General features: G+C 42.8%; 1 protein-coding gene across 1 annotated transcript in view; it reads right to left on the reverse strand.

Moving 5' to 3' along the window:
* LOC147701041 (ly6/PLAUR domain-containing protein 3-like) overlaps positions 1–26,984 on the reverse strand; it is a 428,896-nt gene that overhangs the window by 331,978 nt on the left and 69,934 nt on the right. The window contains exon 2 of the mRNA XM_086929843.1: positions 4,206–4,337. Coding sequence (XP_086785969.1) covers positions 4,206–4,337 — 132 coding nt within the window. The remainder of the gene's footprint in view (positions 1–4,205; positions 4,338–26,984) is intronic.

A 26,984-nucleotide genomic window follows, 5' to 3' on the forward strand; every position in this document is an offset into this window, starting at 1 on the left:
GGAATAGAATAGATTGGTTCAAGAAAAAGATATATACAAATATACAAAGGGATTTTATGTATACAACACCCCTCCCTCTTTTCTACTATCTATGATTATCTCTGCATGTTTGATCTTTTTTCGTTAATATTCCTCTCTCTGACAGATGCATTTCCCTATATTTTCAAATTTCCTTTTGTAAAATGTTTCTTTATTGCTTGACCCATTAATTACTTGTTGTGGATTTTCGGGGAATGCGAAAATTGAAACCAAAAAAGGATCAAATATATTTTAAATATAAAAACAAAACAAAGAAATATAATGCATTGGTGCCATGTTAGGAAGCAATATGGAAGGGAAAATGTACCTATAGTTATAAAATGCAGCAGTCTAGCCATTGCTTTTAATGGTGATGAGATAATGGGGATTGTCCCTTTAAAAATACTTTCTGCACATTGGAAACTCTATGACCCTGTTGAAGGCTACGGCTGAAACGCATTGCTCTCATGTGCGCACCCGATGGTGATATAAAATTAAACTAAAATGATTTTTGGAATACCTCGGCCATGCTGCTGTTTCTTTGCATTATCTCGCATGCTGGTTGGTTGGCTTTGGAGGTTTGCATGGAGAGGAATGAAGAGAAATAAATATATTAGCGATTTATGATATGTTCCTCGTTTATTATTTATGCTGTAACGTGTTTCAGCACTTTCTGCCTTGTTCACACAACAAACGTCATCATCAATCCAAAAATAAAAATACAGGGCTCTCGATCACGTTACCTGCTTCTCATCAACATAGAACACAGACTCAACATAGTAAACCCCTTACGAGAATTATTACAAATATACATATTTTCACAATTGTGGCCGATAATATAACACATTTTTAACATCGTCTGGGGTCTGCTTTCATTTTTAACAAAATGTGATGACAATTATAATTCATTATCAATCACCTATTTTGGGGAATCACCATCACACAAAAGGGAGGCTTCTCTTCTTGGCTCCCTAGATTTTATAGAAAGTACAAGTGCTAACTGTTCTTATTGGCAGTAGTACAAAATATGAAAATAAGTATAAACATGAATACAAATCTGGATAAAACTTAATTCAGATGAGGGTATCTCTTCCCTCCCAGCAAATATAACTCACGTCGTCATTTTCTGTACATGTCAATCTGTACATAAAATCGGGTTTCACAGTTCATTTAGACTGAATTTTAAATAATACAATTTGGTCTGCTCTGTGCACAAATATACGCATCTATTTCCTTCTACACTGCCACATCCTGAAAACATTAATACGTTCAAATTGGATTTTAGTATTGAACAACAGTATGTATCTGGATTCCAGCTGACGCAGTCTAAACTCACGGTTTCCTCCCCTTCTTAGTTTAGTTACCTAGTCAATCATAAAGTACAAGAGATCATTCACATTGCCCTTATGCACTTCATTATTGTGGCGTGCAACTGGATAGTTTTTATCATTGTTTGTGACTGCCCTTCAGTGCTGCAGTATATGAACATGCATCATATGAATGGTGCTGCCCACGTATAGTTTAGGGCAAGTGCACAGCAAAATGTATAACACAAAATGACTCCTGCAGTTAAAAAAACTTCTGATTTTCCAGGGGCTTTTCATCAGTGGTGACCCTATCTGCTTCTCATTGCGTGCAATTTTACAGGCCTTGCATTTAAGGCATTTATGGAAGCAAGGGCTTGCTTTTAACCAACCCTCCATTTTACAATTTCCAGACTGCTATTCCCCAGGTCTTGCCTCATATACTTAGCTTTCATAAAAGTGATCAATGGTCTTCATGGCATCATCACACTCAAAATGGGGTCCCTCTTCACCAGATACCAGTGCTTACTCAAACAGTCTTTCACCCTTGAATGGTAAGCACTGTATCCAGTAATCATCCGTATTTGCTCACTGGTAGTCTTCTTTTTGATACTGTTTGATTCATTAGGTTGAAGTAGGGACTCCCTAACGATTTTGTTTACTTTGAGTAGTGTGTGCTGTAGCCTCTTTGGATTAATCTCTTGGTCAAGCATCCCTGAGCTTCTGTCAGAGCTGATACCTCGCTACAATTGTTTTTCATTCTAAAGTACTCTGCATAGGGTATGCAATTTCTGTGGGTGAAAGCTCCTGGCATGCAGAATGGAATTGCCTGCCAATGGTTTCCTAAATGTGCGTGTGTGTAATACATTTTCTTTTACATATACTTTTAGATCAAGGGAGGAGACTTGAGACCTGCTGATCGTGTCTGTGAATCTTAGATTCAATGGGTGATTGTTTATTTCTAGGACAAATTGTGCTGATTTCCATGTCCCGTCCCACACTACAAATAGGTCATCGATGAATTGCAACCATTTAATTATGTTCTCCTTCCATTCTCTAGCATGTTCAACTTTGAGCACCTGCTCCTCCCACCAGCCCATATGCAATTAGCATAGATGGGGGCGAAGCAGGTGCCCATTGCCGTTCCTCGCATCTGCATGAATGTGTCACTACCAAACATAACATAGTTGTTGTTCAGACACAGTCTACACATTACTATCAGCATTCCAGAGTACTGATATAATAAAATTGGTTGTGTATTCAGGAAATGACGCACGGCCCGTAGCCTATCCTCATGGGCTATGCACGTATAAAGGTTTGTCACGTCTAGTGTAATTAGCAGATAAGAATCCTTCCACACCACATTAGTGATCTTATCAAAAACATCTCTTGTATCTTGGATAGACGCAGGAAGTTCTTTAACAAACTCCTGCAGAAACGAATCCAAGTACCTGGGGGTGGGTTCAAATAGACTGCCTATAGCAGAAATTATGGGCCTGCCAGGTGGGGTCTCTTTATTTTTATGAACATTTGGAATAAGGTAAAAAATTGGTGTGACTGGATTTTCTACCTTCAAAGACAGGTGTTCGCCCTGAGATAGCATGTCCAAACCTGGCCATCTAGCAAGATCTTTCGAGTATTTGTTTTTCACCTCTGTTAAATTGCTGTGCGGTAATTTTAGGTAGCATTGATTATCCCTCAGTTGGTTCTTGGCTTCCTCATTATGCAAATAAAGTTGCCAAAGAACCACGTTCCCTCCTTTGTTCGATTGTTGCACTACTATGTCAGTTCTATTTTTAATGTTCTCAACAAGAATGGAGTATTTCTTATTGTACTGACTACCACTTTTCATTAAGGTCTTACGGGATGTTATTAACAGTTCTTTTAAATCATTAATTACCAACTCAAAAGAAAACACCAATTGCATCCTTTGGGGTATTGGGAGTAAAGACTGATTTTGGCTAAAACACGGTTTTAATACTTACATAAATATATAAACCAAAAACATCAGAAGTTTCACTCAAAGTCCCAGGTATTGGCAATCCCTTGTATTCCATCTTGAGTTGATTTAAATCATGTAATAACTCCACATCACCAATTTTTAGATCCAGAGTTCCTTCTGTATCTGCCTGTATCAGCTTCGACTTCCTGACAAACTTGTGAAAGTCAATGCGGATTTGGGCATAATTAAAATTTGTCCTCGTACAGTACGATATACCAAATGATAGTATTTGGGTTTCTTTTTCTGTGAGACTCAGATTAGACAAATTCATTATTGCTGCTGGATCACCTATTATTTGCTTTGGAAAGTTTCCATCACCTTGGCTCCGGAACGTAGCTCCATTCCCTCCCCATCTGGCCTTCCGCCTCCTTGGTGCCGTCTGGGGGTCGGAGCGGGTGTGCACAGAGGGACGGGCGGGAGGAGTCGGGCGGGAGGGAGTCGAGGAGGCAGGGGGTCGGGAGCGGGTGAGCACAGAGGGACGGGCACGCAAGCATCAGATGCTGCCCCCAGCCCCTTTCTGCCCCAGGCAACCCTGGGGTGGTCTGCTAGTATACATATGTATATATATATATATATATCTTTGAGGTACTAAGATTTGGAGTAAAGATAGAAAATCTATACTTACTTATTTTAACTTACTCTTATTTTTTAGGTGATAATTTGCCTCCAAGATATTTTTAGCCCTAATATCCTGGCATACAAGCATTATACAAATAGATGGTACTTTAGCAACATTTAAAGAATTCAGGTCATACACAGTTCCCAGCATTAGGTCCATTATTGCACAGATTTATGAGAAGACAGTAGAAAACATCATTTATGACAACATATGCGAGTCACTATTGGTAGAGTGAACTTGAAAATTATTCCGGTTACCCTACCTATGGTTACAATAGTGATGGCCTCCAGACAGACGTTCCGTGGTGGGGTACACTCCTCTATCTTAATACGGTCAGGTGCACATCCTCCATCATTAAAATCCTTGCAGGAAAAGCAACGGAGGCTGGCAACTCCTGAAAGAAAAGCGAAATGTGAATGTAAGCAGCTAGGTTAAGGGGGTGTAAACCCTTCTCAAGCAACAACCACAGTTCATGTCAATGTGAACCCCAAAAGTCACTAAATTAACTATGCCTAACCCGCTGGTAGCTTAGCACAAAAGCAGTCAGGCCAACTTAGAGGCACTGTGTTAAGAATTTATGCAGCACTGAAACAATAACGAATTGAAAACAACACAAGAAAAATCCCACAGCAATTTAACAAAATAGAGTAAACTTTAATAAATAAAAAATTAGAAATCAGACCGATCAACAATGTTCCTTCGGTGCTTTTGGCTAGCAGGTAGGCCCAGGTCTTCTGTCGGTTCTTCTGACAATTTTTTATGACAATTTTTCCAAGTCCCAACTTCTAGGGTTAGGCAGGAGGTGCACACTTAGTACCACCTCTAAGGGTGGAGGACTGGATGTGCACCAAGTGGAAAGTTTGGACACACTCCAACAGAGACCAAGGACTCCTGAACTTGTTATGTCCCTGTGTCTCACACAGGAGGCTGGCCAATTAGCCCTTTGAGTCATTCTGGTAGTCTCGCGTTAAAGCAGCAGGGCAGTCCTCTAGGATGCAAGGTGTGTTTCAAACATCATGGCAGTCCTGTGGTCACAGCAGGGTTGTCCTCTAGGGTACAAAGCAGGCTTCAAGCTGCAGGACTGTAGTCTGGAGTACAAGGTAGTCGTTCTGATGTCCTCCGCAAGTTCAGGAGTGTATTAACGAGTTGATATGAGTGTGCAATATTTACACCTGATGCCAGCCTTTGAAGTGAAGAAAATGTTTAGGCTACCCCCATATCTGGTTCAGGAAAGTTCCTCTCTTACCCTTTCAAGGCTCCAAGAAGTCTATGGTCACACACAACTAGTGTCAGGTTTTTGTGTGTATGCTGGAGTCAGCCACTATAGAAGTGCAAGTGGGTCAAGGAATAGCTCCCCTCCAAACTGGTAGGATGGCCCATCCTGCCCACACCCAAGCTCTACTGTCCACTTTCTGGAAGGAATACATAAAGCCTTACAGCAAGTTCATGTGACAGAGGACACTGCCAGCAGGCACTAAATGGTTAGACCAAGTAAATGCACTGTAGCATTATCCTGATTGAGGGTAACGTCCCCAAACGCACACAGTAAAGAAGATTGTGAGACTGTTGTAATTTGATTTGCATGAATAAAGTTTTATTCAAAGTTCTTTTTTTGGTTATGTTTTCATTTTTCCAATCTTTTCTTTATGATGTTGCAGCCACATCCAAACATTTATGTCAATTTTCTATTTATATGCCCAATGCATTTCGGGCACTAGGCCCTTCTTCAGGGGATCGAAATTCTGTACAAACAAAGGAAGTATACATCAATCTTCATAAACAATCACATATTAGTCACTCATGATGATTTGCAATCTCTGTGCATCATGATTAATGCATTACACCAATGGTAAAACCTTATAACCCTCACGGTGTCTGGTAAAAAAATATATATATGCATTTCAAATAAATGTCAAACAATAAATGTGTAAAGGAAACAGGTCAGTACTGAGAAAACGCTGTGCATATCATTGACAAGATTCAAACTGAAGGAGATCTACATGTGTGAGTTAAAAGAACGGGGTCCAAAAAGTGTGGAAAACATATATCAAACGAATACCTTAAAAATCGGGCGTTAATGCGTCTCGTAGGCACGTATTTTATGCTCGATCCCCAGTACGTATCTAGAATGCCAAAGTATACCAATAGGAAAACGAGTGTGAAAGAAAACGAGACCAAGTAAATGCACATTTTCTGAAAGGGGCATTTTCAGAACTGTGACTTAAAATCCAACTTTATCATAAATGAGTGGTTTAAATGATAATTTGTTGATACATGATATTTCTACCATATTGCACTTATTAAATGTAATTAGGTAACCCAATGTTAAATTATGGAATAGGTAGGCCTTACAGTAGTGAAAAATACATTCCGGTGTTTTCCACTGCTAGACATGTTAAACCTATAAACACATGTTAGAAATGGGATTTCCAGTTGGCTGAGGCTTGCGCCAAAGCCAGGCAGAAACCACCACTCTAGTCTGGGCAAGGGAGTTACACGCCAAAGATAACCCCTGCTCACCCTCTAGGTAACGTGACGCGATCACTAAGGCTAATCCCGAAGGCAATGTAGGTTAAGTCTTTGCGCACGCACCCCGAGCAACATCATCCCAGGCCCCCCACAAAAGGAATTCCACACAAGGTTATATGTAAAAATAGCCTTTGTATTATACCAAACACATTAGATAAGAAACACACACTTTACAATGTGCCATAGGCACGGGCAGAATTTACGGGGATTATATACATGGGACAGGGCCACATGGACCACTGTCAGGAATAGGCACTTTTAGAACTAGCAATTGGTAGAATTAGCACTTTGTAGGGATAACGCTTAGCATATAGCATAACTGTAGCACCAAATAACAATTGTAGCGCACAACCAGTAACCACTGGCCAAAGGTAAGTACCTCATACGCAATCCTAAACACTTTAGGCAAATATCACACAGGGAACCATGAACACACTAGTATAAACCATACTAGATAAAACAACCACCTAAGCATAAACATATGTCTAGAGGTATCAGAACAGGGTGCGCAAAACATTCTACACACAGTACATTTCCTAGCACCCTAGAAAGCACATAAATCACATTTAGCACACAAATCCCATCTAGCACATAACTCACATCAAAGTCCAGGCTGCGCCACTGCGCCAATACCTAAACGTAGCAGCTGCCCACTACTTGCTGGTCAGCTGAGGACAGGGACCGGGTCTGAACGCTGCAGCTGGCACTAAGTGCTGCGCAGCTGGGGAAGGCCAAGGTAGGGATGAAGGAGTGCGACTCACTCCTAAGTCCAAAGAACAAGTCCCTAGAAAGCAAAACCTAAACGGTGCAGCTGCCCACCACTTGCTGGGCAGCTGAGGACAAAACTACGACAAGGGCTCTCGCTAGCCCTCAGGGACAAAACTGCGCAAAGGGTTGGAGCCCTCTAGGCTCTAAAAACACATAGGGGCCCTGGAACAAAGCTGCGCCTACTGTGGGAGCCATCTGGCTCTAGAAATAAACTGGGGCCTCAGAGCCACGGGCTCTCAACACAACAATGCCGCCGGGAGCCTCATGGGCTCTAAAGAAATGCTGCCAATGTGGGGGAGCGGACCGCTGCCAACCGGGGCCGCCCTACCCCGTGAAATGCCACTGTTTTTGGTTTTACTTTAATACTCTGGTGATGCAACAGCGGCGCATAAGTTAACTGAATCATGGGATCATAAATAAGACCCTTAGGGCCTCAATTATGAGAAGTGTTGCATTGCTGCGTGAAAGCAGCGATGCAACACTTCTCAGTGCGCCCTCCTTGCGGCATGATGGATGCATCATATTTACTGTATGACGCATCATGTTGAAGAAAGGACAGATACTTCAGTATTACTGACTTATCTGTTGGCGCCGAAGTGGCTCATTGCTGGGGTGTGTCTGAAAACAGATGCAACTCCAGCAATATGTCCTTTCACATAAGGCAAGCCCGATGTGAAATGGCCCTGGAGCATATTTACAAGCCCCTAACTCCACAGTAATGTCACTTTTAGTGATGTTCCTGTGGCGATATGGGCTTTGCCATATTTATGAGGCAGCGTTAAGCCACTTAACGTGGCTTAATGATTCTTTATAAATATGGCACCCTTTCACACTGTACTTCGTGTGAAAGGGAGGGCAATGGGTCTTGCAGTGGGCGTTCCACCGCAACACCCATTGATTTTTACGCTGCCCCCTATTTACAAGGGTGGCGTAAATAGAAGGCGGCGCTATGGAAAACCGGGTCTTAAACGGGCGAAACTAGAATAAATGCTTTATTTCTCCTAGTTTTTGCTGTTTCTATGTGCGTTGCTTTGTGCAGCACACATAGAAACAAACAAAAAGCCATTGATTGTTTATGTGCAGGAAGGAACTTCCTGCACATAAATAATCCCCAAAAGTGACTTTATGCAACTTCTATGTGTTCTGCATTAAGCAGCACAAACAGAAGTTGCAAAACAGCATTTAAAGATTGTTTGTGTGCAGGGAGGGACACTTTCCTGCACATAGACAATCTTCCCCTCAACGCAGACACCCTTGCAGCAAGGGTGCCAGCATTGAAGCCAGGCTGCTAAATTTAGCGACAGCACAGGGGAAAACACAGGGGTGCACCATATTGTTGTAATTATGGTGCAGCCCTGCGTTTCCGAAGTTGGGAAGCCCGGCATTATAAGGAGGCTAGCACTGCGCTCTGCCACGTCGTTGTAAATATGCCCCTTACAGAGCAACAATTATTGCTATAATGTATTTATTTATTTAAACTTTTACCGCGCACAGCTACCCACAGTGGGTTTCCCGGCGCTCGGGACAGACTGGAGAAGAAGATATCAGATAGCCAGCATACAGGTACCAACTACTTATGTGAACAACAGCGTTTTCAGTGCTCTGCGAAAACGAAGAAGACTGGTCTCTAATTTAAGGGCAGTGGGCAGGGCATTTCAATATTTGGGACCAAGATAGGAGAAGAAACGTCCCCCCATCCTTGCCAGCTTAAATCTTGGTATAGAGAAATTGCCAATTTCCGAGGATCGTAAGGTACGTTTTGGCCTGTAAAGTTGCACCAGTTTTTGTAAGTAAGTAGGTGCAATGCCTTGCTTGATCCTAAACATGTAGCATAATGCCTAATCTACTGCTAAACAAGCAGTTACAAGTGCAGTAACCTTGCAGGCAGTAGGGCTATGATTTGAATGGTGCGCAGGAGCAGAGGTACAAGGACCAAAATTGTTAGGAAACCCATTGAACACTGATCATCACTAAATTTTACTGCTAAATAAGCAGTCACACATGAAATTGCTAACAGGCTCTAGGGCTATGATTTGAATAGTGCAGAAGGTGCAATGGCACAGGGGTCAAAAGTTTTAGGAATGAAATGAAATGAATGAAATGAAATGAAATGATAAGTCAATTTATAAAGCGCAGTTGCTGCCCTGGGGTGTCCAAGCGGAATCCCACTGAACACTGAATATTGCTATATTTTACCACTAAAAAGCAGTCACAACTGTAGATATACACTGATGTTATGGTATAGATTATACAGCCGAGCTAGCTTCAGTGTAGCATAGCTGCAAGTAAAAGAAAATGCTTTAACGCAGTAAAATCTGGCTTTGTGATAAAGCTGTTTGCCTTTATTTTTAGCCATTTGCAAAATGCCTAAAACACATTGGCAAAGCCAATAGACCTGGCAAAGGCAAGACCTATTGGCTTTGCCAATGTCCGTTAAGTGTTGCCTGCACATTGTAAATAAAAAACAAATCTTAAAAGGGGCTTAGAGTCATCCCATTACTTACCTTTACTTATCATTGATTGCCTACCACACCACTCTTGTGCCCTTGCATCCTATTGGTCAGGGCTTCTCCTGGCCTCTGGCTTCCTTCTCCTGGATGTGAAGTCTTCCTCCATGAGGTGGAGTGGGGACCAAGTACTGCTTCCAGTGCCAGTGTCCTTCCACTGGCCAAAGGCTTCCCACAGTAAAGTTTTTAGGGTCAAGCCTAAGAATGTGTGTGCTAGTACATGCGTCTCGCTTGCGAGACACTGTTGTATACAAAAAGGGCTTGGAGCCCACCCACTACTTACCATTTGTTGCCTTCCCCTCAGTCTTCTGTATAGCCTCATTAATTAGCCAATGCATAGGACTTGTAATTTCCAGTCACTTCTGTGGAGCAGGAATGAAGCACAGATTTATTCAAGTTAATTCTGTGCCCATCCACTGCTCCCGACGTGATTGAGGTACTAGTTCTTACCTACTTCAGCAGTTTGCTGCTCGCTTTTTTCTTGTATTGTATAACCACGACCATGGCTGGACCCAAAGGAATTGAACAGCTTAACATGATCATCAGTAACATTACACAAGTTCACATTAATATAATTATTTCTAATTTTAATGATTTGCCCAGGGTCATAGCACCTTGAGCAGATGCTTAAACCATAACCTGGCTCTCCAGTTCTGCAGCTCTGGTCATTGAAACGCATCCCTCATCCCCCTTACACTCACTCCTTCTCCATTTGGCTCCTTTGCTGCTTTCCAAGACTTCAGCGCCCGCCTAGATCAGATGCACAAAGGCGGGAAGAGCTCTGCTGCTCTGTTTTGCTCTGTTGAAAAAGACCTCCTGTCCACCTGGAACAGCTGATTGAGTTTTTCCATGCGTTTAAACAGATGTATAGGGACTTGGGTTGTGAGGGTTGCTTTGAAATCTGAACAGTTAGTCAAAAGGACCAGTCGCAATCCATGAAACAGAGCTCATTCCGTTCTTTGACATTATCCAGTGATACATTTTCACAAGTTAAATTCTTGCTCTCTGCACATTTCACCAGATATTTGTGTTTGTTGTTTTTTTCAAACTCCTAGAGCACTCCTGTCTATGCAGCTCAACATGTTTTTCTACACTAATAATGTCTCCGTTCAGTTTACATATTTTAATTGAGCAAACACAAGGAGACGATGGATGGAGTGCTGAAACTTTTCAGACACTCACCCCCACTCACAGATTTTGGTTGAATCCATCATCTTTCTTTCGCTCACCTTGCCACCCCAGTTCAGACCCAACCATATGCAAATCAGTCTTGACCCTGTTCCTTATGGGAACAGACAGCCTGAACTGCCAAGTCAGGTCTTCCCTGGACTGGAAACAAGCATCCTTGGACTGGTTTAAGGGTAGCACCCCTCACCAGCCAGGCTAGCTTGAATATAGTGGCAAAGTGAGCAAGGGGCCCACGTCTGGGCATACCCTGCCAACTTTAGGCAAAAAAAAGCAAACAAAAGGAGATGATAGACGGAGTGCTGAAACCTTTCAGACAATCGCCCCCAGTTACAGATCTGGGTTGAATCCATCATCGTTCTTTAGCTCACTTGACCACCCCAGTTAAGACCAAGCCATATGCAAATCAGTCTTAGCCCTGTTCCTTATGAGAATAGTCTAGCCTAAACTGATAAACCAGGACTTCTCTGAACCGGCAGCAAGAATTCTGGGACTGGTTTCAGGATAACACCCCTCATCAGCCAGGCTAATTGAATTGTTTGGCAAAGTGATCAAAGGACATACGTATGGGCATACCCTGCCAAATTAGTGTGAACAAAGCAAATACAAGGAGATGATGTATGGAGCACTGAAACTTTTCAGACACTCACCCCCATTTACAGATCTGGGTTGAATACATCATCATTCTTTAGCTCACTTTGCCACTCCAGTTCAGACCCAGCCATATGCAAATCAGTCAAGACTCTGTTCTTGAACGGCCAAGCCAGAGCCTCCCCGGATGGTAAACAAGCATTCCAGGACCGGTATCGGGGTAACACCCCTCATCAGCCAGGCTAGCTTGAATCCAGTGTCAAAGTGAGCCAGGGACCCACGTCAAGACTGATTTGCATATGGCTGGGTTTAAACTGGAATGGCATGGGGAGCAAAAAAAAAAATTAGATTTAAGCCCAGATCTCTGTTCTCTGTTGATCTACTATTCTTTTTGCCTTTGTCACCCTGAGTGGGACGGGTATGCCCAGACATGGGTCCAGTGCTCTCCATGCCACTGGAGTCAAGCTAGCCTAGATGACAAGGGGTGAAAGCCTGACATCATTCTTAGGATGCTTGTTTCCGGTCCAGAGAGAACCTTGCCTGGCGGTTCGGGTTGGACTGTTCCCATGGGGAACAGGGTCAAGCCTGATTTGCATATGGCTGGGTTTAAAGTGGACTGGTATGGGGAGCAAAAACAATGGATTTAGGCCCAGATATCTGTACTGGGGTGAATGTTTGACATAGATCATCATTCTGTTCATCTATTGTTCTTTTTGCATTGGTCACCCTGAGTGGGCCGGGTATGCCAAGACGTGGGTCCAGAGCTCTACATGCCACTGGAGTGGCATTTTTTGTTTGCTGCCTCTTTACAGCTTCAACATTTAGGGGTGGGTCATGAGTAGGCAAAGTAGGAGTGCGTGTTCACTCCCTAAATGCTCATTTGTGTTTGGCCGGCTGTCTCAGACTCCCAGGCCTTAGTGGAGCATCATTTATGCCCTATCAGCAGCCAGGGGATTGGTTGGGAGTCTGTCCCAGGGGCTGCTGGGACCCAGGAAGAGGTCAGCAGGAGAGACATGATACGGGAGGTGGCCGGCGGCATCAGGTATGTTTTTTCATAATTTTATCAGCCCGTGTATCCCCTCTTCCTGTCCTCCACGGTATCCCCCTGCCCCACGACCCTTTGTTAATTTTGGCTGCCATTGCTTGTCACTACGCCTCCTATCAGTTGTTACTCCAGCCTGTGGTCTCTCTCCCACTTTTAATTGGCAGTGGGAGATTTGTACCTTATTTTTTTGATGTTTAGCGAACAGCAGACTGCTTTTGTGTAATATTTAGATTTTGTTGAGTCCCCCTCGGACTATTTATGGAACACAAATAGGAGCCGGGTACATTAATAACTGTTCAGCTTTAGGGGTGGTACAATAAAATATATTCTATGCTTCCCTTCCGGGCAACAGCATCAGCTTGATCTAAGTATATGCTCTTGTAGTGAAAGAGCAGGGGAGAAGCAAAAGTTTTTGTACTCCCTACAATGTTGTTCGCTAATAACTTTAATAATATTAATTGTGTGAAGCATGTAAGCTAATCAACAGAATGCACAGTATATTAGGCACAACACATGGGAAAACTAACTGCTATTTGCGAAAATCTAGTTTATTAATGACAAATGAGTCAATTTAATGTAACGTAGACAAAAAAAGAGTAAATGCATGTATTAGTGCTTATGGTAGAATTGTCATAACCAAAAAGATTCTATCCTATATATTTATATATTTTTGTATTATTCGTGATGTGATGCATAAAAAAGTGTCCTCTTCTGATCCGGGAGTTGTCCTGGAAAAGCACTATGTGTTTTTTAAAATACCCCTCACACACTAAGAATCCCATAGTATCATGCTTCATCATGGGGGTCTTCCCGTCCCTTTACGGGGCGGACGTGGTTCGACCAATGAATGCGTGGGAGCACTGGTGACCGGAGCGGAAAAGGGTTTCTATGGTGGCGGTGTCTGTCAGACACCGCCTGCCATATTAGGATGCGTTTTACTAATGCCTTTCTGTGGCGGCAATGCCGCCACGGAAAGGCATGCAGTCTTCACTCTGGGGGCCCCCTGCGGTCCCCCAGAGTGAAGGAGGGGTTGGGGTTGCCCACGGGGGGTACCTGTGGTAACCCCCTTCATTTGCATAAACAAAGCGGCAGGCAGCGTGCGGTGCCCGCCACTTTGTTTCTGCAAATGTATTTATGCATATATAGCATTGTGGCGGGCGGTGCAGAGAGCACCGCCCGCCACAATGCTATAAATGCAGGATGTGCCCGCCACTGTGGCGGGCACATCCTAATACCTCTCACGGGACCCCCGCCCTAATGCCAGGCGGTCCCGATTTCCAACAGGATGGTGCGCGGACAAAGTCCGCCCCTCATCCTAATGAGCCCCATAGTACTTTTCCAGGACAACTCCCGGATCAGCAGAGCCCACTTTTCTATGCATCACATCAGGAATAACACAAAAATATATAAATATATAGGATAGAATCTTTTTGGTTATGAAAATTGTACTGGAGGTTGATTTCTATCTAATTACCTCTAAACTCCCCCTTTTATTAGGTTTGAAAAGGATGCAGATGGTAAGTATTCCTGTTATGTGTGCATTAACAATACGAAATACTCATTTGGCTAATGTGATGATCAAAAACCCTTATACATCACAGAGACGACTGTCATCATTATGCGATTCTCAAAGACGGACCAGATAGGAGACTGGAAACTACGTAGGACCCCCTGTGTAGCTGACCTATCAACATGGTTTGTTTGAGCCAATCAGAACCACCGGGTCACGTCATGTACCAATAGAGGTGCAAGGCTGAGAAACACCATGTTGTCTGTTTTCTACAGTGCACGCCGAAGGATAATCGGTGAGCTTTGTAAGCCCGGCAGCAAATATTTTGTATATCGCCTAACGTTACACAAATCCCGGCTTGAAAAAGAGAAAGGAGTAACACACAAACATGCCCAGATCCTTTTCGGTCCGGCCTTGCCAAATGATCCGCCATTTCAAAGACCCAGTGTCTAGACCCGACATTAAGATTTAAGACACTTGCCACATGCCGCATACTTATAGAAAAATAGTGGCTTGAAAAAACTTTATTAAGGGTCAGGCCCAGTTCGTGCACAACCAAACCCAGCACTAAAGGGAGTTGCCACTTCATGCACATATGCACGGTTCCAGATGATAATGTAGCATACATAAGGCGGAGAGGCTCAAGATGACAGAGTTAGATGCAGCCTCTCTGCGGTACAAATATTTTGACTGGGTGTGAGTGTTTGATTGATTCAGATGCTCCGTCCATCAGCACCCCCTTTTGTACCGCTTTTGGCCGCCATAAGTGTGGCAGGGTATGCTCAGACGTGAGTCCCTTGCTCACTTTGCCACTGGATTCAAGCAAGCCGGGTTGAAGACGGCTGGAATGCCAGAAACCAGTCCTCGGAAGCTTGTTTCCGGTCCAGGGAAGACATGGCTTGGCAGTTCGGGCTGGACTGTTCCCATGAGGCACAGGGTCAGACTGATTTGCATATAGCCATGTCTGAACTGGGGTGGCAGAGTGGGCTAAAGAACGGTTATGGATTAAACCAAGATCTTTTGACTGGGTGTGAGTGTTTGATTGATTCAGATGCTCCGTCCATCACCACCCCCTTTTGTACCGCTTTTGACCACCATAAGTGTGGCAGGGTATGCTCAGACGTGAGTCCCTTGCTAACTTTGCCACTAGATTCAAGCAAGCCGGGCTGAAGACGGCTGGAATGCCAGAAACCGGTCCTCGGAAGCTTGTTTCCGGTCCAGGGAAGACATGGCTTGGCAGTTCGGGCTGGACTGTTCCCATGAGGCACAGGGTCAGACTGATTTGCATATAGCCATGTCTGAACTGCGGTGGCAGAGTTGGCTAAAGAACGGTGATGGATTAAACCCAGATCTTTTGACTGGGTGTGAGTGTTTGATTGATTCAGATGCTCCGTCCATCACCACCCCCTTTTGTACAGCTTTTGGCTGCCATAAGTGTGGCAGGGTATGCTCAGACGTGAGTCCCTTGCTCACTTTGCCACTGGATTCAAGCAAGCCGGGCGGAAGACGGCTGGAATGCCAGAAACTGGTCCTTGGAAGCTTGTTTCCGGTCCAGGGAAGACATGGCTTGGCAGTTCGGGCTGGACTGTTCCCATGAGGCACAGGGTCAGACTGATTTGCATATAGCCATGTCTGAACTGGGGTGGCAAAATGGGCTAAAGAACGGTGATGGATTAAACCCAGATCTTTTGACTGGGTGTGAGTGTTTGATTGATTCAGATGCTCCATCCATCACCACCCCCTTTTGTACCGCTTTTGGCCGCCATAAGTGTGGCAGGGTATGCTCAGACGTGAGTCCCTTGCTCACTTTGCCACTGGATTCAAGCAAGCCGGGCTGAAGAAGGCTGGAATGCCAGAAACCGGTCCTCGGAAGCTTGTTTCCGGTCCAGGGAAGACATGGCTTGGCAGTTCGGGCTGGACTATTCCCATGAGGCACAGGGTCAGACTGATTTGCATATAGCCATGTCTGAACTGGGGTGGCAGAGTGGGCTAAAGAAGGGTGATGGATTAAACCCAGATCTTTTTACTGGGTGTGAGTGTTTGATTGATTCAGATGCTCCGTCCATCACCACCCCCTTTTGTACCGCATTCGGCCGCCATAAGTGTGGCAGGGTATGCTCAGAAATGAGTCCCTTGCTCACTTTGTCACTGGATTCAAGCAAGCCGGGCTGAAGATGGCTGGAATGCCAGAAACCGGTCCTCGGAAGTTTGTTTCCGGTCCAGGGAAGACATGGCTTGGCAGTTCGGGCTGGACTGTTCCCATGAGGCACAGGGTCAAACTGATTTGCATATAGCCATGCCTGAACTGGGGTGGCAGAGTGGGCTAAAGAACGGTGATGGATTAAACCCAGATATTTTGACTGGGTGTGAGTGTTTGATTGATTCAGATGCTCCGTCCATCACCACCCCCTTTTGTACCAATTATCCTTTGGCGTACACTGTAGAAAACAGACGGCATGGTGTTTCTCAGCCTTGCACCTCTATTGGTACATGACGTGACCCGGTGGTTCTGATTGGCTCAAACAAACCATGTTGATAGGTCAGCTACACAGGGGGTCCTACGTAGTTTCCAGTCTCCTATCTGGTCCGTCTTTGAGAATCGCATAATGATGACAGTCGTCTCTGTGATGTATAAGGGGTTTTGATCATCATATTGGGCAAATGAGTATTTCGTATTGTTAATGCGCACATAACAGGAATACTCGAAAACAGCGTTTCCGGCATCTCGAACGATACGTCATGCCTTGGCTCTGTGCATGCACATTAAAACTATCCCTGCAACACCCTCTCAGGTCCGCATGAATTAAAGTGAGTTTCGAACAGCAGGTCTCTTCTACGGGCCCCGTTCTGGTCCGCAACGGCATGACCCGCCAACATGAAAATGTTCGAATTTACATATTGTTTGTTCCTATGCGATCCGACACCTTTCGTGAACGACTACTGCCCCCTTATTGGTCGCGCTGCTCTTTAAAAACCTGGTCACCACGCCACGCCGGTACCTCCCCCCTTGCCTTAGGAACAAGCCAGAGATACCGACGGATAGGTAAGGAGAAGCACCGAGCCGAGTCCTCTTGTTCCATCAAAGGCATTATTAACTTATGCTTTGAAGCTGTGATAGTCTTTCTATTTTTGAATGGTTCTTGCTCAGCTATGGGCATGGATCAAACTCCTGTCTAAACCTTTCTAATGCCTCTAAAATAGACAGATTTTCATTACATTGGGCATGTAGTTCTGTACTTCAATGGCTCAATGATTTGACAAAAACAACTTAGTCGTAGTCTTATAGCGGCCCCATAAGGTGCTGCCTCTTACTTTTCTCAGAACCAATACCTAGGTTTAATTTAAATTAAAGTGAAAAGAATGTTCTGGGTGTAACTTAACCAGGAATCCCATATACATATTGTTTCCATTTCCATAATAGAGCGGGGCCTCCATTTCTTGAGCAGTGGCCAGGAGAGGCGAGGCTCTCTCCCAAGCCTAATTGGGTGAGTAAACAACAAAAACTTTTGTAATATAACTATCACTTTGAAGACTGACATCTTAGCGATGGCAACATGTGGCGCAACGTATGATGTGTTTGTTGTCTTACCTATCTGTCATTTGTATGTACTTCTGTGTACTTAATTTTTAGGAAAGAATCCTAACCAGTTGTGAACCAGATATCCCCACATAAGAAAATTCTACGTACGGTAGGATGTTCGGTATCATATGGTATGTGTTAATATAATAATTTTTGTTGCACGTTTAGTTTATTGCAGTAGTGTACTTAAGGTCCTGATGAAAGCCTGGTAGGTGAGTGATCCCTACAATTTTCAGAAACATGTTGACCAAATACCATCTCTGACTGGCAGTTATAATTGCAAACTGTCATACACTCATTTTTAATATTGACACCATGATATTTCCCTAATAAAGTTTCTTCTCCTATCATGGTAGTTAATTTTGCATTTGCACTTTTGATTTACTTTTCACTATTTTCTCACTGCAATCAACATCCCACACCATTACAACCACGATTGGTCTTTTTGGTAGGATCCATCACTGGTGGTTTTGGCGGATTGGAGAAACACACGATACCAGCAGGTGTGTCTCCCTATCCGGACCATCTGGGTGGGCTGATGGGATTCATTTTCTTTTGCTAGTACACACGTTGCAGGTAGATACAGTGCCCCTCTGTCTCACCCTTGTTATAGTCCAGACCAGTGACAGTCTTTATGTTTTTTCAATAAGTTGAATGGGGGTGTAGTCTGTCTTTCTGGTCTTAAAAGATTCAGTTCCCTAAGACCCTTCCCTAACCATTTATTACATTGTGCTGGGATATCCTGTTAAGGTATATGTTCCACATTCAGTTGAAATACATTTGACCCAAACCAAAACTCAGTTCATGACCAATATTCATTAGACCAGATATGAGAACCTGTTTTTGAGTGCAGACAATGTGACGATTGCAAGATGTATAAATGTGAATCCTTCCACCTTATTGCCTGATGCATTGGATGTTGAAGTCAAAAATGACGTTGATCATAAATGTTTGGATGTACTTGAGTACTGTACAAAAACAAGACCTGACATTAAAGATGAACCTCTGGAAGAATCAGATTATGTGATGTTTGTGGATGGATCATGCTTGAGAACAGGAGAAGGATTTTTGAGTGCTGCAGATGCAGTATGCACAGTGGCAACTATAATGGAGGCATCTAGGGCCAGATGTAGGTCGGTCGGTAACGGCCGAAAATCGGTATTTTTGGCCGTTACCGATCGGTAAATAGGTGATAGGTATGTAGGGGGCATTATTTTACAGAATCGGTAAAATTACCGATTCGGTAATTTTACCGATTCGGTAAAATAAAAAATCAGTAAATTTACCGAATCTGAGCCACCCAGATGTAGGTGGTACTCTTCAGAGTCCCAGAGGCCTTACCGAATCGGTATTTTACCATCAAATCCAATTTGATGGTAAAATACCGATTCCGTTGTGCATGCACATGTGTGCATGCACACCTATGCCATGTGACAGGCAGACCTGCCCTTAGGGCATGTATGCCTGCCACATGGCACCGAGCCTGTTTTGGGGGTGCCAGAGGGTGTCAAAGTGACACCCCCTGCACCCTTGTGAAAATCGGTATTTACCAATTCGGTAAATACCGAATCGGTAATGCCCATTCATTCCTATGGGCTTCAATGCCCATAGGAATGAATGGGCATTACCGATTCGGTATTTACCGAATCGGTAAATACCGAAATCATCCGAATCGGTATTCCAGCACATCTGGAATACCTACATGTCCACCCCATAGATTTACCGATTTTTAATTACCGAATCGGTAAAATTCGGTAATTAAAAATCGGTAAATCTATTTCACCTACATCTGGCCCTTAGTTTGAAAGGAATACATTCAGCCCAAGTTGCAGAGCTGATCGCTTTCATTCGAGCTTGTAAACTGGGAAAGAATGTCCAAATTAACTTAATTCTGATAGTCAGTACGGGTTCGGAGTTGTGCATGACTTTGGGCAAATTTGGTCCCAGAGGGGATACATGATCTCTTCGGGATCTTTATATGTAGTGTAGTTCCTATATTCCCAATAGGCTCTGCGCATTGGAATAACATAAACGGCAGTTTAGACATAGGACTGAGGTCGACTAGGTCTCTACTGAATATGTTAGACTTAATTAGGTATGCCAGCTAGCCCAGAGGTCACTAGAAACTTTCTCGAATGAACAGGAAGGAGTTAACTTTCCTGATTAGACATGAAGGGATTAGTTTCTGACAACCGCATAAACATGACAACTTTGCTCCCTCCAGAATAAGTAGTATATCTCCAGAGTCGTGTGAAAACAATAGATAGCTATTTCACTCAGTCAATTGTGCATGCTTAGTTTCACCTGAGTGCAGAGAAATAGAGAGATGGGCGTTTTCAATAAAAGTTGTTATTTATTGAGCAGTCTTCTTTCTCATGCAAGAGAAATTAATTGCCACAATTGCAATACTTATCATAAAGTAAAGTGCATACAGTAAAAGGAGTAATATAAAATAATACTGTAAAAGCATTGATATGGTTTCTGAGCCATATGATACTTAAAACGGATAAAATATATGCAATACATACAAAGATAAATGTTTGACTAAACGTACACAACTGGTGCTTCTAAATTACGCCTACCCCAGTGTACCTAACCTAAGCCTAGTACGTGGGAAGGAGTAAGGGAGTTGCAGTTTAAGTTTAAGTTAGTTTTGCCAAGTATCTGAATCATGAATTCTCTAAGGACCTAATCAGCTCCGTACCTTGGTTTTAAAATGAAGGAGGTCTTGTATCTCGTTCTCAGGACTCAATCTCCCAGTCACCCGCAAGGGTGACTGGAAACACTGGAGCTGGATTTTCTCGGCAGGAGAAAAGACAGGGTCTTTCTCAGTGCGCCAAATGGAAGGGACGGCTTCCTTTGGCACTCACATCAGATGGGCTTTGGGTAAGTAGATAGCCGCTCTGCTCCAAACCAACATGTGTTGCTTAAGGCAAATGCTGGTATATTTATACCTGGAAGGTGCCGTGTTTGACGTAAGGTTGGACATAAGACGTCACTAAGAACTGTCACTAAGAACTGGCAGTTCTTTCAGGACTCTCAGGAGTTCTAGAACAAATCAAAACATAAGCAGAGGGAATTCCCGGGCTGCTGAAGGTTTGGTTTGTTTGAAGAACGCGTTGTACTTTCTAGAAGTCTAGGGAAGTAGCCTTGCCATATTTCGGCTGCATTGGCTATGACTAAATATGGATATAATTCTTATGCCTTTGTAAGGATATGATTTGTTATAACCAAATAAGGGCATAAATCGGGAACATTTAATTAGGGTCCTAGATACATTCACAACACCCACTCCACGTATAATGTCCATCATTACTAAATACTAAGCAATATATAAGCATATAAGTATGCATTTGTTTTCCAGCCCACCCCAAAATACATCAAATGCATTTGAAATGGTATAGATACACGAAAATGAGAATTATACTGTATGCTTTCAAGCAGTGGTATCATTCAAATAAAATTTTGTTCATTTAGAATGTTGACTGAATGAATCACGAAAATTACATTCATGAAATGGCTCTTAATACAGAAGAAAAAAGGTCGAGACCATTTCATCACATATTCATACAAGATTGTAAATGTGCTAGAGGCTGATTCAAAATATTGTCTCTAGAGTCTCTAAAAATAGAAGTTCTGTTCTCTAAGAATAGTTCTACTTTAAGCAGAGTCTCATGTGCCAAAAAAAGGTAAATATTTTGGAAATTGGAAAAAAATAATTTCGCTTTCATGGGAAAAATAGTTCCAAATGATTTCAGTAGTGTTGTTTATAGAAACTGAAGGCCGAATTCAGAGTTCAGGGAACGCTGTTTGCTCGCTATTTCAAATATTATTCTCGTTGTTAGGTGAGAACATTACTTCAGATAGGCTGGAAAAAAAATGCGTCTACAACAGTAGGTGAAAGTTGGGCCAACTCCGAAAAAGTTGAAATAGTGCATATATGCGATGCATTGCCATCATCGGTGTTTAGATTAGCAATGGTCACGGAAGGTTGTACCTGTGTGGTGCCACTTTTATCTCGTACTTCACCGCCATCTAATCGTAATGGTGAAGTCTCAACGAATGCCATCATCAGAATAGGTAGTCGCTGGGGACAACACGTTGCATGAGTCGTTACTGGACCGAGCAAAGCATCGATATCCATTGGTACTTCTGATGGTAGTGTAAGACAGAGGTCCAACATGCATTCTTCTCCGCATAGCAGACATCGAAGCACAGGTAAGATGCAATTTTGCCAGATTTGTCTGAATGAAAGAAACCAGGTAGTATTCAGATCTCTTAGCCGGGTCAATCCGAGGACTTTAGTGACACGTTCTCGGTATCGTATTGCTAAGATCGTTTCCTCCATCGTAGCCTGAGTTTTGTCTGTGACTTGGCTTGCAATATCGGAGCAGAAGGAACAAAAATAAAATTCCTGCTACGAGTCCCAAAATAAGAGGTAGGCCACCGAATAAAGAATGCACAAAATTCGGGAAGATGCCCAGAACTGCTTCAAAGGGTGCTAACAGCCCCGAAAAAATTGTCTTAAATACATGTGCGATGCCACTGGTATCTGGCATGTTTAAGATTTGGCTTAACATTTCTACGAAATGCACGGGCCAATTTGTCGATAATAGGGTATGTATCTCTGCCGCTGTCCTTGCAACTTGCAGGTCATACATCTCTTTGGACGAGGTTAAAGGCACAGTTGTTTGTAAAAGAATAGACTGCTTAAAGTATCAATTCGAATAGAAGAGATATTCACAGAAGGCCATATTGCTGCCTCCATGTCTGGATTGCTGTTTGGATACAATACTTGCATACAACAAATGACCCTGGAAGTAACGCTCACGAGATAGGCTTTTCCTGGCATCATGCCACAACAGCTGAGGTCACTTATTATAACGTAGCTACCATTGGAAAGTTGTCTGAAAAAGGGCTCTATCTGTGTAGCAAAACTGTAAACTGTAAACTTGCAGATTTATATAGCGCGAATTGTTGCCCGGAGGCGTCCAAGCGCTGAGAAAGCCACAAACCTACTGATAGGCAAAGGAGGGGGACAGGCAGTTAGTAAGAGGATGTGAACAGAAAAGTCTTTAATTGCTTGCGAAATACTGTGAGGTTAGGGTTGGCTCTGAGATGGAGTGGGAGAGTGTTCCAAGTCTTGGACGCGTTATATAGCAGGGGTGACGTGCAGATGACATGAAAGGTTGTTTGATGAACCTTCGCAGGCTCCATGCAAGTTAATACCTTGACACAGAAGTGTACCGCTTAGTGATTTTTTACAATTGTTACCACCAAGAAATACCTCTTTTTTCCCTTCACTATAACATCTATGTGTATAAGGTAAATTCCAGGTTGACTTGATGTATCCTTTACCCAACCTTTCATACAGGCCTGCTGGTATATACTTTTGGCAGTATTGAAACTGAAAAGTTGTTATCGGGATTGTAATGGTGCCATGTATTATCCATTCAATGCCAAGTCTTTTTGACATTGTCAATGGCAATCTCTCTAGTTTTTCAATGCTCAGCACCGTATAGTCTGCTCCTTTTTATTCCAATGAGATTTGTCTATCAGTAAGGTTAAAGATAGAAAATAATGACGTTGTGTTGATTAGACGCCATGGCACATAGCCTGAACTGAGGTTTTGTAACGTCCAGCCTAGTTGTACAATAGAACGTAATTGGGATTGACCATGTTGTAACATTAGCATATCCTGTTCTATTATATCAATAGCAGATGATACAATGCTGTTCAGTGAATAAATTCTGGAGGACAGAGTCGTTAACCCATTGTCCACTACAGAAAGTGATTTCTCCAAATGAATATGATCAATTTCTCGTATTTTTTCTGCAGTTTCAATTTGTGTTACTTTCCAAACTTCATTGTAAGCTGCGTATATACCAGCGTATATGAGACATTTTTGACGCTGTTTGCGAGGTCCCATTATGAAATCTCGTATGTCAGCATCTTCTTTAAGTAAAGTTAAGTGTTGCTTAATTTCGGGAAGTGTGGATCTCTGTAGCCATTCAAAGCATAGTTTTCCTACACTATATGTTGTAACTATCCCTGGATGTGGTCTCTGGGAATATCTTGGGTCTGGCCTGTTCTGTTTGAACCCCTATATTTTGTTTAGGAATCTATCTTGACAGGTATTAGTGTCTGTGGGCCAGATCAACCATTTGTTCCAATCAGGAATTGTTCTGTTTTGTTTTAAAATATAGGACACGTCTAACGCCTCATCTGTAGTGGTGTTTCTATCAGGCATAGGCTTCGGTATAGATGGGTTGTTTAAATCTTTTATCTTGGCTAGACCAAGACAGGTTGTTTGTTGAATGGTGTCATTCAGGAACATTAGTTGTTCTCGGATCATGCATGCTCTAAATAATGATTCTAAACCTTGTACCTGCCGCTCTTTAGTACCCCTGATTGTTTTTGTCTCAATGTTGTTTTTCCAAAATTCAAAACCAAATATAGACATTTTTTCATAAAATTTTTCAGAATAAATCAGTTTAGTATTTGTCAACATGTTTTTCATTCCTGTCTTATTTAACATTTTGAAATAAAACGGTTCTGGATTAGTGTAATTAAATCCCGAAAAGTATGGAAACTTCTCATAAAATGTTTTTTAACTGCCTTTTGGTGGAGTTGGACAATGTTCCCACTGATTATAACTGAAAATATTTCTAGGATTAGCAGATTTATGCAGATAATGATGCCCAAAGTGATTGAAGCAATACAGTTCCTCATAATTCGATGAACCCTGTAAATAATCATGTTCTGTAAATTTTGCTGACATTTCTAAATCTGACATCATATTATTAATATTTTCAAAGTCCCAATCATCAGAGAAAGTACTTAGGGGCAGATGTATCAAAAAACCATTTTGCGAGTCCGTAATAGCGATTTTTTGCGAATCGCAATTTCGGAATTGCAAAATGGTTTGTAAGAAGAATTCTGCAAGAAAATAGCGATTTCTTAAAAATCGCAGAATAATTCGCGATTTTTTTGCGATTTCTAAAATTGCAAATTTCGCAATTTAAGAAATCGCAAAAACAGGAATCATGCAATGCAGGAACAGGCTGATGACATCACAACCAGGAAGTTCCAGTGATTGCTTGCACTTGCTACCCAGAGCCACACCCAGTGGCAGTTGGAAGAGTATGCTGAGGCAGAGCAGACCTGTTTGGAGAGCAATGGAGTCACAGAAGGCACAGGAGGAACAGGCATTGGAAAAGAGGAAAAGAAAGCAGAAGTTTACTGAAAAGGAGCAAGAAGTGCTCATTGAAGAAATGGTGTGTAACCATGAGGACCTGTTTGGCAAAAAAGCATTGAAAGTACCTGACTCCAGGAAAGGAAAAATCTGCTGGCGATCCAGGAGAAAGTTAACTCTGTAGGAGTCACCACTCGCTCCATTGAGGAAATAAAAAAAGGTGGTATGACATGAGACTCAGATCCAAAGAAAGACTTGCTGAGAGGATCAAAGAGGCAAATCAAACAGGTGGTGGAACTTCTGTTGTGGACAAACCCACACCCAATGAGGAACTGATTGAATCCACACTGTTACCTGAAAGTGTGAGTGTAGTGGCTACCATTGACAGCTCTGAACCCACAGCAACTTCACAAGGTAAGAGGACTGCAAATTGCATCCATGTGTGTGTACAAAGAATGTGTGTGTGTGCTCTGCATGTCAGATAAATAGTAGTCCAGTTACACTGTGAAACAAGAACTCAGCAATGCATTATGGGAGTGGTAGTCCTATTGACATAGTAACACTCTCAATTAAGTCACTCATGTTATTTTCCAAAGTAGTACTTTGGTATGCTGAAGCAGTGCAGTACAAGTAGTAGTCTGCCATGAAAATATTTATTTTGTAATGAACACAAATTTATATTTTGCACTCTACATCCACAGAACATACAAGTGAGGCCAGGACAGAGAATGATTTTGAATTTTCTCCTCCCCATGTGACGTCAGAAAATGAAGATGAAGTCACTAATGCCCCTGTGCAACATCTGAACATACAAAGGAAGCGCTGACTTGTACCACCTATAGAACCAATGGGACAGGATGAAAATTCTGATGTTGAATCAGTCCCCAATGAGACAGTTACAGTGTCCTCCTAAGACGCACAACAGCAATCCCAAACTCCAAGGAGGGCACGCTCATTCCGTCTGGAGGCATCTGGAAGTAACACAGGACAAAGTGAAGGAGTCACAGTGTTTGTAGGCCTTGAGCAGAACATGCTTCAGGTTCAGCGCCTACAACATAAGGCACTGAGATCAATTAATAGGCAGCTACTAAAATCAAACAAAAACCAGGAAAGCATGGCTGCTTCAATTGACAAACTCTGCGTGACACTTGTAAAAACTGAAAAGGCATGAAACAGGGCTGCACAGGCTGCGCAGGATAGAATGCACACATACACCAAGGCCATCAACAGGCTATGTGCAGTCACCAGCAATTTAACACGTCGCAGTATCAACATGCAGCGTGAATTAAGTGACTGCACACGTGCAGTTGCAAAGAGTGTGGACAAAATGACATTGGTCTTCGAAAGCATGCAAACCACCCACTCAGGTGCAAGCACTCTCCTCTGCTCTGGAGAAAGCAAGGACAACTCCAGTAGGAGTAGTAACAACCCCACCCCAACTAACATCATGGTGCAACGCAGGAGTGGAAGGCGTTCCACTACCGGAGCTGAGCAAGAGGCCATGCCTCCACAGGAGCAACATGCTTCCACCCGCCAGCGTAAAAAATGACTTAAAGTGTTCAATTACCTATGCAGCAGTAATGCATTGAGACAATTTTTTCATTTCTTTAACACGTATGGATATTTAAGTTTACAAAAATTTGAAGTAATGAGTCAAACTGTTAGTACTGTTTGCATGTTCTGAATTGAAAGAACAATATCAAACTAATATTGGTGTATAGTATTTTTTCTTACCTAAAAATAGTTACGTGTAATCTCTGCCCTTCTTTGACGACCAGCCATGGCTCCTACTACTGCCATTCTTGGTGGAGGGTTATCATCATCATCAGATGTGTCAGAGTCACTCACTTCAATTTCTGTGCCTTTGCGAATTGCCATGTTATGCAGCATTGCACATGCTGTCACAATTTTGACAACATGTCTCTGGATTGTATTGCAATGCACCTCCACTTTTGTGTATGCATCTGAAACGGCTTTTCAGGATTCCAAATGTATGTTTAATTACCCCACGTGTAGACCGGTGTGCCCTGTTGTACCGACTTTTACTTGCATTTGCAGGATTTAAGTATAGGGTGAGTATGAAATCACGCACTGCGTAGGCACTATCACCTGCAAGTTAGAGAGGAAAAAG

This window comes from Lissotriton vulgaris, chromosome 7, assembly GCF_964263255.1.
Source record: "Lissotriton vulgaris chromosome 7, aLisVul1.2, whole genome shotgun sequence".
In the NCBI taxonomy this organism is placed as follows: Eukaryota; Metazoa; Chordata; class Amphibia; order Caudata; family Salamandridae; genus Lissotriton; species Lissotriton vulgaris.